The 17210-nt window shown below is 38.5% G+C and overlaps 1 protein-coding gene across 1 annotated transcript; it reads right to left on the bottom strand.

Annotated features, from left to right (window-relative positions):
- Positions 1 to 5197: 5197 nt before the first annotated feature.
- Positions 5198 to 7759, bottom strand: LOC149843616 (transcription factor CPC-like). The gene is made up of 3 exons (XM_090001880.1): positions 7633 to 7759; positions 7425 to 7512; positions 5198 to 5585 (listed from the first exon to the last, which is right to left on the bottom strand). The coding sequence occupies exons 1-3, from the start codon at positions 7682 to 7684 to the stop codon at positions 5477 to 5479; spliced, it is 249 nt and encodes an 82-aa protein (XP_089858006.1). The 5' UTR covers positions 7685 to 7759; the 3' UTR covers positions 5198 to 5476.
- Between the last annotated feature and the right edge of the window lie 9451 nt (positions 7760 to 17210).

Here is a 17210-nt window from a genome sequence, read left to right on the forward strand (position 1 = left end):
AGAACATCTGCAATTTGTTCTATCAAAGGAATGTTAGACACCCTGAGTTTGCCCTTGGCAATGTGGTCCCGAACAAAATGTACAACAATTTCAATGTGTTTTCTGTGAGTGTGAAGAACAAGATTCACAAGATAAGTTGTGAACACGTTATCACACCATAGGGTAGGCGATGAATGGATAGGTACGCCTAGCTCTCAAAAAATGGCATGAACCCAAGAAATTTCAGTTGTTGCATTTATGACTGCTCTATATTCGACATCTGTGCTAGAACGAGTAACTACATGTTTTTTTGAATTCACTGAAATAATATTGGGACCAAGGTACACAACATAACCGGATGTAGATTTGTGTTCAACAGAGAGTGAAACAAAGGTAGATGACCTTATCAGAAGTTCATAATGAAAGGTTTCTTTGAGATACCGTATAATTCGTTTTATCATATTTCAGTGGTTGACTGATGGTTGATGCATGTACTGACATATGTGGTTAATAGGAAAGGCAAGATCAGGATGAGTGTGAGTCTCATATTGAAATGCACCCAGAACACTGCGATAGTGTAAGACCATAAAATGATGGCCCGTCTGAAGTTAGCCGAGCAGAAGAAGCCATATGTGTGCTGATTGGTTTGGCCCCAAGCATGGATGTCTGATGTAGGATGTCCATAACATATTTGCACTAAGATGGAAGGAATTCATCTGCGGATGGTACGGCCTCAATGCCCAAAAAATAATGTAGCGGTTCAAGATCCTTTAAAGCAAAACTCTAAGGCGTATGATTAAGGATCAAACAAACATCAGAGGGCTGCTTGCCATCAACATATACTAGTATATAAGAAGTTAAATGAGTTTTGCACAAAACAAAAAGAGATGCATCAGTTAGAGATTCAACAAACCCATGGCTTAGAAGAACATTACTCAAATGTTGGTATCATGCTCAAGGTGCCTGTTTAATGCCATAGAGAGCCTGATTGAGCTTACATACATGATATGAGGGAATCGTGAATCCTAAAAACCTGGAGGGCCCCATCCTGTGCATGGGTGACCATACAATGAGTACGAACAAGAGGAGTAGTAGGGTCAGGGATAATAGGGGTGGTGGAGGGTGTGTACTCCATGGCAGGTGGCGAAGAAAGAGGAGGAGAGCTGAAAACAATAAAAGGTATGGGCGGCATATCAGAGGGAGGTGTAGAGGTAGGGGATTCAAAAGAGAGAGTTTGAGGGGCATTAATAGGTAACAGAAGGTAGACTCTATTGGGGGCATGGGGTTTGTCGAAGGTGGTATACGACGAGGTTGGAAAGAGAAGGAGCGTTCATAAAAAATAACATGTCAGAAGACAATGACTGTTTGATTTGTGGGATTTAGGTAAAGATATCTATGGTGATTAGGACTGTTGCTAAGACAAATATGACAAGGGACTTGTAATCTAATTTATGAGTTCGTTAAGGTTTTAGGTATAGATAACATACATATCCAAAAATCTTTAAAAATGTATAATTAGGATCTTGGTTAAGTAAAATCGTTATGGAAGATTGATGAAGTAGGTTGGGAGTAGGCAAGCGGTTAATCAAATAGACTATTGTAGAGAAGGCATATGGGTGTGAGCCATGAGGAAAAACCTTGTTTCTATAATGTGCTGATGTTTGCGCTCAGCTGATCAATTTTATTTTTGTGTGTGTGGACAAGAAATTTGATGCTTAATCCCAGAACTCAGTAAAAATGAATCTAAGGCCTTAAATTTTTCCTCACCATCAATTATCAAAAACTTAATTTTTGAGCCAACAACCTTTTCAACATGAGCTTTAAATTTTTGAAATATAGTTGCCACATCCAATTTATTTTTCATAAAAAAATATTCAGGTAAATTGAGAGAAATCATCCACAAAACTAAGATAACATTTGAAACTTTGAATGCCAGAGGTTGGGGCAGATCCCCACACATAAGCAAATATCAAATTTAAAGGTTTAGAAATTTCATGCATGCTATTAGAAAAGGAAAATTTATGGTGTTTTCTTTTTTAACAAGCATCACATACTTTAGAGTCAATATGTTTAATAAAAGGCAAACTTAATTTGAAAATAACTTGTTGAAGTATTCTTAACATCGGGTGGCCGAAACGATAATGCCACTGAGAGGTAGTTATACACTCTCCAACATAAGTTGCTGAGTTTGATGTGGTATAATCCATTCTTAATCGTTCCTCAGAGTATTTATTTTCTCGTTATCGAATCCTTAACACAACAGCGAGATGGGTGAAACTCAAAAATAACATTATTATCTTGAGTGAATCACCGAACAAATAGTATTTTTTTTTAATTAGAGGAAGTAATTTCTTTTTAATTAGAGGAACATGTAATATATCTTATAATGCCAATTTAGTATAAGCATGCAAAAAAATAGAATGACCAATATGAGATATAGGCAAACTTATCCCGTTACCGATTTTAACTGTATAATTGCATTGATAGTCAAAGTTGATGGGTAGAGAATTCAGGTCTGACATCATATGAGGAGATATACCTGAATCCAGAAACCCAGAAGACATCTCTATGAAGTGAACGATGCTGGCGGGTGTGTGTGATTTGGCTTTTCATAGTATTGACAGACCACACATGATCGTGACCCCAAACCGACCTCCCTGTTGGAAGTTTCTGCCACGTCTAGGGCCAACGTTATTATTAAAATTGTTATTGAACCTCTGGTTGAGGTTAACTTTTGGCGCAATATCATGACTGGTTGTAATGGAGTTAACTATGTAAGCTTCTTTTGATAGTTGTAGACTGTGAAACTGGTTGATGAAGATGAGGTCAGATTAGGTAGATATCGAGACTTGAAAAGCCGCATGCTCATGGGAAAGAGCCTGTAAAATAAATAGTATAAAGTATTCATCTAAGACGGTTTTGCCTGCTATGGCCAACTGATGGGTGATAGTTTTGCCTTTTTAAAACAGTTCATCAATACTTTTCTCTCCTATTTTGTGTGTATGCAATTGATGTTTTAACTGTAATACTCAAGATCAAGAGTGAGCATTATATGTTTCTATCAAGGCTTCATAGACCTCATATGAGGTTTTGAAGCTAACGACCTGTGTATGAATAAGTTCAGATAAAAGAAGAGATGAACTAACACTACAAGAAAAACCCTTATTAGCGACGGATTTTTGCGACGGATTTTTTCCGTCGCAAATTAGCGACGAACATAGCGAGAGAACATTATCCGTCGCCAATCTTTGAAATATTTTTGAAATTAGCGACGATATAAATTTCGTCTCAAATCCATCGCTAATTATCGACAGATCGACGACAAAAAATTTTTACTGCAAAACTGTAAGAAATTAGCGATGGAATTTTTCCGTTGCTAATCCGTCGCTAATTAGCGACGGATTAGCAACAGAAAAATTCTCTCGCTAAATCCGTCGCTAATTTTTGATTTAAACCGTCCCACCTAAAGCGCGAAATTTTCCCTCTCTCCCCCGTTCGAAATTTAAATTGATGTTCGATTTAAACTGAGCCTCGTGCTCCCGCTGGTCGATGAAGCCGAGCCTCATGCTCGCCGCAGTAAGGCTCACTGGACGATGTCGACCGCCGCGACTGCCGTCGCCCAACTCCGATACAGTAGAGGAGGGCAGAGGAATCTCGATGAAGGGTGTGCGGATCGCGGGGCGACCGTTGTACCTGGACATGCAAGCGACGTCGCCGGTGGACCCGCAGGTGCTGGACGTGATGTTGCCCTTCTTCACTGGCCGCTTCGGCAACCCCCATTACCGCACTCACCTCTACGGCTGGGAGTCGAACGAGGCAGTCGAGCGCGCCAGGGAGCAGGTCGCTTCCACGCCACCTACCTCCCCATCGGCTCTGACAACCTCCTCGACCTCGATCGCCTCCGCAACACCATCCACCCCGACACCGGCCTCGTCTCCATCATGGCCGTCAACAACGAGATCGGTCCATTCCGACCTCTGCGAGACCCAATCGGAGATCTTGGGGTCGAGGGAGTACGACTTGCTGGGATCCGGTGGTGGGTCGTCCTCCTCCTCCGTCGCCGCCGACGAATCGCTCCAAGTCCTGCCTATTGCTGCCGGAATACCTCTTGGCAGCGAGCAAAAAAGTTTTTTTATTTTTTTTTTAAATTTAGCGACAGATTAGTGACAAATATTATTCGTCGCTAATTTAAAATAGCGAAGGACTCACGACGGATATTATCCATCGCTAATTTAAAATAGTGACAGACTCGCGACAGATCATTTCTGTCGCTAATCCATCGCAAATTAGCGATGGTTTAGCGATGGATAAGTTTTGTCGCTACTTAGCGTCGAAAAATTCACGATGAAAGCTATCCGTCTCTAATCCGACGCTAATTCGTCGCTAAACTGTTTAGCGACGAATTAGCGATAGATTTAGGTCGTCGCTAATCCACATGTTTCTTATAGTGTAATTAAGGAATAGTTGGTATTGACGTTGTCACTTAATGAACTCAGGATTGAGTACTTGTTTTTCATCTTGAACAATGAATTTGACCGAACATGATTTTGAACCATCAATGAATTCATGTAAGTCATATGAAATCATCAGTGAGATAAATTAAGATTCTCACAACAAATAAGTCTTTGTGGACAACTTTGTGCTTAAGAAGTATTGTAAGGTAGTTGGAGCAGGAAGAATAGAATTCATCTCTAAGGTTATACTCGTTGAAGATGACAAAATGAACACAAAAATATGAATGTAGAACGAACACAACTACATCCTGAACATGATTTTTAACATGGTTTGGATCTGAATGATCCTATGTCCTCGATCCTTCACCCCAATGTTTTCTCTTGGTGAGGGTTGACAAAATTGATACACATTTATATAGAATACATGTACAAGATGGCCTGGATTCAAGGCTTATAAGAGTTCACGCTTTAGAGGAGTCCCATTGGGACCTAAACACGGACGATTTCTCATGTGAGAGGTGTCATTTAGGTAAGAGTCCCATAATTGCTTCTTGAGTTTGTTTGCTTTTCTTGGACTCCTTGATGGAGAGGACTTCTTTAAGTCTTCTTGGATTCTTCTTGAAGGTTCTTGGTTTCTTCTTGGATGCCGATCCAAACTGATGATTGGATCCGAGTATGATACTCTAATACTAGGAAAGGGAAACAACTTGATGTCTTGGAATGAGTGGCTAAACTTTTTGAATATAAATAAAGCAGTCAGGAAATCCAAAAAAATTATATAATATCAATAACTTAAACAACGCCAATAGTACATCTTAGCCACAAACAACCGCATTTCTTTACAAAAATCAACGCCCCAAAAACTACCACACAAGTAGCACGAGCGGAAGTTACTTCCCAAGGAAGAACAGCATGTCTAGCAAAGGAAACAAAGATTTCCAAGAAAACTAAAAAACAAGGACAAATTACAACACTCCAAACAGGAACTGCAAATATGACCCCTTTTTTACCAGATTTAAGAAGATAATTAAATGACTTGATCTCTATCTTCTGTACCCATTAACCATGTTCAATTCCCCATGTCTCATTATCCAAAACCTCTCTATTTCCTCTGCTTTACGTCCCGGAATTCGACCGGCTATCAGCCCCCACCTGCAACAACCACACCTCAATGAGTTCTAGCTGCATTATGCACTTATGTACAATATGTCCAATCTTGGAGCCCACATATATCTCATCTAGGGCTGGTAAACCAGCTTCAATAGACGAGCTCGAAGTGTTCAAGCTGGCTCATTCTTGTGGCGAGTCAAGCTGTGTTCGAGCTCACAATCAGCCCGAGTTAAACGAGCCGAGTTCAAGCCAGCTTGTTTATAGAAAAAAATACTTTGTTTTCTAGATGAAAGAAATATGTTTACAAAAAATATATATGTCAAATATATCTAAAGTATATTTCCTACCACCCAATGAGCTTATCCGAGTTGAGCCGAGACTGAGTACCTATTGTCCATATTCAGCTTGCCGAGACCATTTTACTAGCTTGAAATAGCTCCTTACAAGCCTGACATTAACCGAGCCGAGCGACGAGCAGCTTAGCTTGTTTCCCAGCCCTAATCTTCTCAAGTGAAACGCAAGGTTGGGACTGATTATAACCCAAGAATTAGTTATATACAATATGATGCAATTTGCTCTTACCCCTGTTGGTCATGTTGTTCATATTTTAACATCAAGCTTGGGACTGTCAAATGGGTGGGGTTTGTCTAAAGTACCTGAACTAACTTGAACCTAAATAGTGGGTTTGGGTGTACCCTAGTAGGTCGGATACACGATTCCCCTGATCAAACTTTTGCAACACTGTGGGCTAGAGACACTACCACCACCAATGCCATTGGCCCACACAACATGATTTCTAGGTTTGGTTTGGTACTGCAAAAGCAAAGGTAGTGGGTCGCACCCAACCAAGTTAGGTAATACCTCACCAAACCTGGGGCTCATGAACACATCAGCACAACCCGATCACAGCCATGATTGATATGGGCATGGGTCGGATCCAGGATGAAGGTTTTGCAATCTGTGGTTGTTTTGGATCCGAATTCTCCATGTATTTAACTGTTCTGGATCGGACCCGTTTGCATCCGTAATGATTGAGTGCATGCCAGACCTACATGGTGTCGCCATCGAAGCCTATTTGGACCAAGCACTTGGCTATGTCCCCACATTCTGCCTGTCCAGCATAATGTTAACCAACCAGTCAAACTTCGAGTCACTTGAAGACTTCTTTCGTAGGTCAAATATGATTAAGGTTATGAACTCCAAACCCTTCACTAGTAAGAGGACTGTTGAAAAAGAGACTCTGAAGATAGGACACGTACTCTGAAGAATGGGCATGTTTTGTTTTGTTGCCAAACACACCCACAGCTAGCAAGCTGTAAAGGCGTTGGAGTTTACAATCTTGGTAACGTTGCCCAAACATAAACTCGAGTTAAGCTCATACAACCACTCAAAAAGGTGAACCTCTTGCAAACACGGATCTCATCGTAGACATAGGACGGGATCCATCCCATGTTGATCGGTTGGACGGTTAGGATTGACATAAGATTTTACAGCATCATCTGTCATAGGATAAGTTTTTTTGTTTAACTTCACAGGTTACTTTTTTTTTTATTAAATAGAAGCAGATGGTCTTCTAACCAAAATAGTAAGAGTTTGACTATTTGAAGGAGAAGGATAAAAAACATAAAAAAAAAAAAAACAACATGGAGAAACGCATTGGAAATCTCGATATATTCTACTCCAACTCTCGAAGGGCATGTTTGGCAGCACCTGAAATCTGTGACCAAGTTTATGAAAACCCAACACGCCAACCGGAATAAGTGTTTTGATTTCATGAACTTGGTCTGTTTTCACATGCATCCAAAAGATTAATATCTTAGAGAGATGGAAGAAAGAAAACAAGAGAGAGAGAGAGAGAGAGAGGTTTTTCCGGCGAGCAACCTGTTTCCGACAAGCCTGTACATCCTGTAAATGAGATCCTCTTCTTGCTCTGTCATCTTGATGCATTCCCACTCAATGCTACTCACCTCTGTCGATCAAAACCCAAGAAATTTTTTCAAACCCCGAAAGAAAGCAACAAACAACGCAAGCACAACCCCCCCAATGTTGATTGATTTACAAGTAAGAAAACCATGAAGGGAAAACTCACCCTGGGAATCACAAGTCGAAGTTTTTGTCCGTTTTCGACGACGCTTATCCATACCAAAGGAAAGAGAGATTGAGATAAACAATGTGCAGCAGAAAGGAGGAAAGAGTTTGTGGATGAGAAAAATGAGAGAATGGAGAGGGGGATTAAATAGATACCTGTGTTTGGGAAAACCCCGAAATATTAAGCAAGAAAAAAAAAGAATGGGGAAAGGAGTTGGAAAGTATGAAGTTATGAACGACAGGTGACAACCCAACAAACGGCAGAAAGGGTTGACGAGTAGTTGCCCCGCTCTCCAAGATCTGAGATCAAAGGAGGGGCTACGTGCCATGGCTATGTGTCTCTAGCCAATCACGTGACAGCATTGCATGGGGCCCACAGTGACAGAGTGCAGGCCCCACATGAAATGCTGTCATGTGATGGCCTGTGTCACGTAGCCATGGCACTTAGCCGCTCTCTGTATCCCTTCTCGCTCTTCAACGGTGCTTGTGAACGAGCAGGAACAGGGACTTCTGCTGCTTTTTTGGGAATGGGAAGTTCCTAGGGATGATCAACAAAGTCAAGGCCAAGCTCAGTGACGCCCAACGGCGTGGCTGGTAAACGAGCCCAACCGGTTGTTTGGATTCGACTCGTTAAGGGTGAACCCCAGCTCTCTTGAGCTCGTCACCAGCCTAGCTCAGTCCAAACTTGGATAGAGTGCGCAACAGACGAGTGAACCGAGCAGAGATCTTTGAAAATCAAGAGAAGAGGGAGAAGAAGAAGATCGGTTGTTTAAGCCTTTTGTAAGGTTTGCTTCGAGAGGCTTTAGACTTGTGCTGCGTTTTTCACACATCAAAGTGCTGAGCATGATTTACAATTTTTCATCTCTCGAATTAACTTTTTTGGCTCAGCTATACAGATAGGTTCAGCGAGATTATTGGAACGGGCATTTGAAAACGGTTTTATAAAAGGTCTTTTGAAACTTGTTTTTATAACTGCCGAGGCATATCCACGAACGAGCCCATGTTCGTGGATATGCCGAGATGAGCAGATAATGGCTACTCCTCTCAACATCTCTCATTTGGTCATATATCTATCGGCCTTGCTTCCACTATTGTGGGCTTTCTATGCAAGGATTACGAATTTCCATAAGGATTTGCCTCGTAATCACAAGTATCTTAATCCCATGTATGCCACATGTTTTGTGAACAGATCCTCAGGATCCCTTTCGTAAGAGGATTTGCTACCATGTCTGAATATGGTAGATAATCAACGGTTATCTCATTTCGTTCAATCATATCATGTATATAGTGATATTTTACTATTATATGCTTGCTTTTAGAGCTATCTACCCTACTTTTCATCAAAGAAATAGCAGCCTGGTTGTCATAAAAAATATGTACAGGTTAAAATTTAAGATCTAATTTTAAATCACAATTGGACCTTCTAATACATACTGCAAAAGTTGTTGCTGCATTACAAACAATATACTCGGCTTTCTAAGTATGCAAAGTCACACAACCTTGCTTTTTACACGACTAGGCTATTGCACCTCCTCCAAACAAGAAGATATAGCCAGAAGTAGATTTATTGTCATCTTTGCATCCTGCAAAGTCAGCATCTGAGTATCTGATTAAATCAAGCTTGTCAGATTGAAAACTCAACTGTAATTCGTTTGAGCCTTTCAAATATCAAAAGATTCTTTTGACAACCTGCTAGTGAGGCCAACCAGGATTACTTTGATATCTGCTAACAAGACCTACTACAAAACTTATATCAGGTCTTGTATAGAGCATAATATACATTAAGCTTTCAACATCCTGGGCATAAGGAACATCTAGTCTTTGTTGGTTTTCACCTGGACAATCACTTTTACTTAAGTTCACTCCTTTAGCAACCAGAGTATCAATTGGTTTCGAGTCATGTATTCTATATTTCTTCAAAATAGTCAATATATCTTTCTTGACTCAAGCTAAGAACTTTTAATTCTCTATTTCTGATAATTTTGATTCCCAGAATGTATGAAGCTTTACCCATATCTTTCATTTCGAAATTGGTATACAACCAATTCTTTGTGTTGACTATCATATCTTTATTATTTTCAGTCATCAATATATCGTCAACATAAAGAGATAAAATACAAAAGTCACTCCCAATTTTCCAAACATATACATAATGGTCTAATTGATTTACTTCATATCCAATCTTGGTTATTGCTTTATGAAAAACCAAATACCACTGTCTTGGTGATTGCTTAAGCCCATACAATGATTTTTTCAACTTGTATATTTTGTCATTGTCTGTGATATATCCTTCTGGTTGAAACATATATATGGTTTCTTTTAAGTCACCATTCAAGAAGGCAATTTTTACATTCATCTGCCACACATCTAGATCATAATGAATTGCTATGGATAATATTATCCTTATGGATGCAAACTTAGGAACTGGTGAGGTAGGTTTCAGTGTAATCAACACCTTCCCTTTGGAAAAAACCATTTGCTACCAACCTTGCTTTGAATTTGTCTATTGATCCATCAGCCTTGTACTTCATTTTAAGAACCCATTTACAACCGACTGGTTTCCTTCCTTCAAGAAGATCAGTTAATTCCCAGACTTGATTAATTTTTTCAATGGATTCTATTTCTTCATCCATAGCCCTTTTTCATTTTGATGCTTCATTTGATTTAATAGCATCAGAATATGATAAATTGTCAGTCATTTAATCTATATCTACTGAATAACATAACTCTTCAGTCATACACATAATAATCATCCAGATAGAATGGAGGAGCTCTAGATCTTTTATGACTGCTTAAACTTTGAGAAGTAGAGGAGCTTGGATCAATTGGTTTATTGCCTGACTGATCCACAGTTGGTTCATTTCCAAACTATTTATTTTGATCATCAAAATCATCCAGTAAATCAAAAGAATCTTCAATGGGATCACTGGATTCATTGTTGAGTCTTTCTAGAAACTCAACATCTCTACTTTCAATCAATGTCAGCTTTTCATGGTATAACTTGTAGCCTTTTGATCCTTTAGGATATCCAATAAAAATACCTCTAACAGATCTATTGTCCAACTTATCTATAGTTGGATCCAAGATCTTAGCATGTGCTACAGAACCCCATCTCCTAAGATGGCTCAAATCTGGTTTCCTACCAGTCCAGCTTTCATACGAAGTTGTTGGAACAACTTTGCAGGGCACTCTATTCAGGGCATACATTGTTGTATTTACAGCTTCACCCCAAAAAACTTTGAGTAATTGTGCTCCTGCTAACATGATCCTAACCATGTTAAAGAGGGTTTTATTGCACCTCTCTGCAACATTATTTTGTTATGGTGTTCTTGCATGATTATTTGCCTGTTAATGCCAAGATCTTTACAAAATTCACTGAACTCATTCGAGGTGTATTCACCTCTCCTGTTTGACCTAATTATTTTAATATATCTTCCAAGTTGTGTCTCAACTTTGCTTTTATATTCTTTAAATTTTTCAAGAGCTTTTGATTTATGTTTAATCAAGTATAAGTAGTTGTATCTTGAGAAATCATCAGTAAATGATATAAAATATAGCATTCCACTGTAAGTTTGAACTCCAAATGGTCCACAAATATCAATATGAATTATTTCTAATAATTCTTTAGCACGTACAACATTTGATGGAAAAGATTTTCTAGCCATTTTTCCACATATACAAGTTTCATATTTTTCAAAGTGTGCTTCATTAAACGTAGAAATTATTTCTTGTTGTGCTAAGTTTTTTATTTTCTTTATGCTTATATGTCCAAGTCTTTTATGCCATACATTTATATCAATGTTAAAGCCACAATCAATATAAGCAAAAACTGATTCTTTATTATCACACAGCTTAAACATACAATGTTCTTTTACAAAAGTTCCTTTAAATAGGACTCTACTATGTTTCCCTATTGTGACTTTCCCCGGAATGAATATGACTTCAAAATCTTTCCCAGTCAAAGGCGTGACAGAAACTAAGTTCCTCCTCATTGAGGGTACATAAAGAACTTCATTAAGAAGGACACTTGTTTCACCTACATTAAGTCTATAAGACCTAATCCCACCTACTTTGCAGTAGGTGTTATTTCCCATGTACACTTTGTGTTCACCTGGACCTAATTCTTTCATGTTTAAAGATCCATTTGTGGTTTTAGCTATGTGTCGGGTTGCTCCATAATCAACCCACCATTTTAAGAGTTTCTCATTTGCAAATCGACATTCAGACACAACACAAACAACTTCTTTATTATCCGGTCTTCTTTTGTTGTTCTGTTTCTCATGCTGTCCAGTGTTTCTGTTGAAGGTCTTTGTCCTGCAGTTCCTTTGGATGTGTTCCATCTTCTCGCATTTAAAGCACTTTACTTGAGGTCCAGTTCTCTGAGGCCTTCTGGAGTTGATATCATGTACTTTATTGAACTTGTTGTTTCCTTTCCTTTAAAGTTATTGTTGTTCTTTTTAAAAGGTACTTGATTGTTGGATGGGACATCTTGAGCTATCATGAGTTCTGACTTTTTGTCCTTGACCCTGTGTTCTTGCTCTATCGCCTGTTGCAGAGGTAACTCATTTAGGTTTATACTTTTAGTATTCAGCCTAAGTGTTGTGGTTACCATCCTCCAAGATAAAGGCATACTATTCAAGATGGTTGAGATTTGCATTCTGTCAGGTATCACATTTCCAGTTATTGCTAAGTCTTTTGCCATGACCAACATACATTTTACATGATCTACCAAGTTGTCTGACTCTTTCATTTTATATGAATTGTATTGTTTTTAGAGCAGTTGTACATGTACTTCAGATGTAGTATCATATTTAGACCCAATCGCTTTCATTATTTCATTTGCTATTTTGTAGTCTTCAAAAACTCTAATGAAGCCATTATCCATATAAGTCAACATAATAGTTCTAGCTATAAGAGCATCTCTTAAGTATTTTTTATATTTTTCTTTCTCCTCTTTTGACCCTATTTCTCCAGGATTTTCTATTTGTTTGTGTAAAACATATTCCAAACCCTCAAGCGTAAGAGCTAAGGGTATTCTTCTTTTCCAAATTGAGAAATTTGTTTTATTTAGCTTGTCAATTTTGGCAAATTCAGAAGCATACACACGACTAGTCATCCTATCTTGCTCTATTTTATTTATAGTAATTTATTTATTTTAAATATTTTTTTTATTAAGACATAAAAAATAGACTACAAGTCCGTTTTAGCCTATAAAGAATTATAAAAAAACAGTCTTTAGCAGGAATTATTAAAAAAAAAACTAACACTAAAACAAAAAACTTGTTTATGTAAATTTAATAATTATCTCAAACCTTTAAATGGAATTTTGATAAAATCACACACGCAACCCTCTTATAGCAAAAAAAATAAAAGAAGTATGCAGGTTACAATTTAATTTTTAATAATAGTGTTTCTAAATAACCCACAAAAAAGGAGGGGCTCTGGGTAATTTCTCACCCCAGGGTATAAATACCCTAAAGTCGACTGAAAACTTGTTTTTTAGTCAACTTTTCACTCTCTTCTCTCGAGGGTTCGTCGAAGATGCTGAGAGGCGCTTTCGCGTTTTCGGCCAAAGATTCCTGCGGAAAGCCTTGTCGCGTGTTTGGGTCGGTGTTCCTGGCTCAGATCTATCTCTGAGAGAAGACCCAAACCAAAATGACGGTCGGACTGCCGACTTCCGGTGTTCTCTTTGTTTTCTCATATGAGTTTTCTGGTGTATATTTTTTTGTTTGATTTCCCCTTTTAGGAACGTCAGTGGATATCTTCCCTAGCTACCAGTTACAGTTTCAGTAGAGGAGAGAGAGGACAGTAAACAAGCTGGTCAAAAGCCCGGGTCCGCTGATAAAGTAACAACGGTCGTCGGAAAAGAAAATCCGACGATAATAATGGACGATTAACTTCCGATGTTTTCTTTATTTTCCTGTGTTTTTTCATATGAGTTTTTCGGTGTATTTTTTTTTTTTGATTTCCCTTTTCTGGAATGCCGGTGGATGTCTTCCCTATCGGTTACAGTTTAAGTCGATGATAGAAAATAAGGAAACTGGTTAAAAATTGGGTCCTTTAATAAAATGACAATGGTCGTCAGAAAAGAAGATCGACGACAGCAAGGTAAGAATTTTTTTTCTTGTTATTGTTCTCTTATTGTAGTTTACTACAGGAAAAAAAAAACTTTCACGGATGCAATTATTTCCATGTAAACACAAAGATTAAGCGAAAGAAAATTTCAACAGTACGGTTTAGGGTCTCTGCTCTTAGAGTCCCTCAAGTGAAAGTAAAGGTAAGAAAAAAATCCTCTGACTGCAAGTTTACAGTCACAAGAAAACAGAGGGCTTCCTGAAGCCCAATTGACCTTTCACGCTTTTCTTGCAGGTTTCAAAGGATGAAGGATGTTGCAGACCTCAGAAGATCTAACCCGCTCTGATACCATTGATGGATAGAGTGTGCAGCAGATGATCGAAGCAGCAGGTGAACCGAGCAGAGATCTTTGAAAATCAGGAGAAGAAGGAGAAGAAGAAGATCAATTGTTTAAGCCTTTTGTAAGGTTTGCTTCAAGGGGCTTTAGACTTGTGTTGTGTTTTTCACACATCAAGTGCTGAGCATGATTTATAGTTTTTCATCTCTCGAATTTTCTTTTTGGCTCAGCTATGCTGATAGGTTCAGCGATATTATTGGAACGGGCATTTGAAAACGGTTTTATAAAAAGTCTTTTAAAATTTATTTTTATAACTGCCCAGGCATATCCACGAACAGGCCCATGTTCGTGGATATGCCGAGATGAGCAGATAATGGCCACTCATCCCAACACAAACCTATTACAAGCTAATCTTTAACAGCTGACTCATTTTCTAAAAACAGTTTAATTTGTTTTTTTGTTTTTTTGAATGTGAAATATATAACATATATTATATGTATAATGTATATCATACATGTATAAGATATATATTATATATAATATATAAAATAAAGAGTTAATATTTGGTGTTAACAATGGCAGAAAACCAATGTGTAGAAATCACCTTCTTTTCATATTTTTTTAGATTTTTTTTTTGTTTTTTGTATACTAGACCCTATGGATAAGGATGATAAACGAACCTTGCAGCTCGTGGCTCAGTTGCCTAAAACTCGTTCATGATGTCAAGTTGGCTCCTAGATGAGCCATGAGCTGCTCTTATGTAACCGAGCCAAGCATGAACAATAGGTGTTGTCTTGGGTCGATTTATTTAAATGGGCTTATATAGGATTTATGTGTGATACATGTTAAAAGACATGAAAGATCCATTGGTTTAGTATCTAGGCAGCCAAAAGGTTAGCATTTCCCATTTCACTATGGACCCTATAAAAAATGGATTTTTTATTTAACGAGTCAGCTCATCCAGCTCAGGCTTGTACCAGCTCGGCTGAGATCACACGAGCCAAGCTGAGCAGTGGCTTGCAACAATTAAGCCGAGCCAAACAATCCTTTCAACTCTTTTACAAGCTCTACCTATGGATGTAATCTACAAGGTTAAGGTTTATTTAGTAGAAAATGAGTTTTTCAATCTATGATTGTGATGCATATTCTGGTTTTTTAAGGGCTTCAAAAATTAACAACCCACAATGTAACCAACTTTTACAACTCAAAAAACTCATATTTTTAAAGCAAAAAAATGATATTAAATTCGATCCCTAGCAAACAAATCATGTTGAACATATCTATGATTTTCTCAGCAACTTGAACCTATGATTTTTAGCTCAATAGTTTCGTACCTTTATTAGTACCAAATATAAACCCTAAAATAAACAAGCTTAAAAGAGCAGCCGAGTCAAGCCGAATAGCTCCTCTTGTCTCCCAGGCCTAGCCATGCATGCCGGACCCAGTAGGTGCCTGCGGTAGATTGACCTAGACTTGGGCACGAGTTTGACACTGTCGATCATGTTAACCCCAAAGTCGATGGGACTGATTAATCAACAGTTAGTGAAGCTCTACCAGCAGGGGCTCCACTTGTTTGGTAGGAAGAGTCATTGCACGTGACCTTCTGTTGGAGACGTTGCAAGTTCAAAACCCAATGGTACGCTGTGTAACTGTTGGGCCCCATCTTAGAAAAGAAAGTTAGTGGTCTGTGCCTCGAGCTTTGTTGCAAAGTTGAATCCTCTGGTCTTTGTGAAATAGTACGCTGCTTGCTATCAATTTTTGTCATTAATAGCACTTCTTTCACTGGAAAGAGACGTGGCAATCAATAAAGCTCGGGAAAAGTGTGGCCTGAGAGTGGTTCAGGTTCAAGGAATTGAAAATTGTAATTATTCAAGTCCACTTGAATGGCGTCGTTGTCAACATCAATGACACTCAAAACTCTTTAAAAAGAAAAAATGTACATAGGAGGAGCAGTGAGTTGCAGGTTACCCTGTGAAATCGTAATGGCATGGTTGTATATTATTTTTAAATAAAAACATTTTCACTGGTTCGTGTAGCATGAGAGAGGAGAGGGTGGTGGTGGTGGTGGTGGTGGTGGTGGTGGTGGTGGCAGTGGTGATGTTGTGCCTTCCTCTACTTGGTTTGCAGGCTGCTGCTGCTTGTGGTGGCGCTCAACTTTGGCTTAATTCCAAATGTGTTCTTAGAATTCTGCAAATGAGTCGGATCCAAGAAAACAGATAGAAAACGACCCGACTTTCAAATGTATTTTGAGATCCAAAACATGACTCACTTGCATCACGGTCAAAGGCACCTTGGATGTGGTTCATCTTGAAAAATGAATGACACCTATCAAACAAAGAATAAATCTCATTATGAGCAGATCATAATTTTAAGTATCCAATAGAGGGAGAAAATTTAAAGTGAAGTCCATCCTAGGGATTAGAGGTGTCAACGGGCACTCATCAAACCATGAATAAGGCTCCTTGTCAGCCATTCATTTTAAACCATTCAGATCAGATGTTGTCCATGCAAAACAAGAACGACATTGGAAAAAAAAAAGAGGTGTCCGTTGTCGTCCAGTAATTGACTCATCTGGTAGGGGGCAACTTGTGAATAGCACCTAGTTGACGGGACGTTACAAGTTTGAAACTCGTAGGTAGCATCTCTTGCTGCTACAAGGTCAAAGCTGAGTGTACTGCCATCGGGTGCTGAAGTTTTTTTTTCCCTTGGACTATCCAAAAAAAGAATCTCATTAGTACAGGTTTTGGACAGTATTACTGTCCTAGAACACTGATCCCCTCTCATTCTCTTGTATGGGTTTTGGGTGTTTGTTTACATTGACAAGAAAGCACCCAAAAAAGAGTATGCACTATGTTACAAAGATATAGGTTCCACTTGACAGGCAAAACCGGCTCAGTTTGTAAGTTCAAATTTTTTGAAAGAATAACACACAAGGACAAATATTTCTTTAAATTTTTTTGACCAATAAAAATATTGTTATCATAAAAAAAAAATTTATTAAAAATATCAAAGTAATATCTACATGTGTTTAACTTTTGTATCTAGAGCTAGTCATTGAGCCCAACATACCAAATATCTTATTTGCAGGCTCGACTGGTTTGACGTTTCAGTTTTACCTGCTATGTACAATAACCAACTGTGCATTATTGTCTTTTGAGACATGTTAC

This window comes from Nuphar pumila, chromosome 3 (genome assembly GCF_984573655.1).
Source record: "Nuphar pumila chromosome 3, dmNupPumi1.hap1.1, whole genome shotgun sequence".
Taxonomy (NCBI): Eukaryota; Viridiplantae; Streptophyta; class Magnoliopsida; order Nymphaeales; family Nymphaeaceae; genus Nuphar; species Nuphar pumila.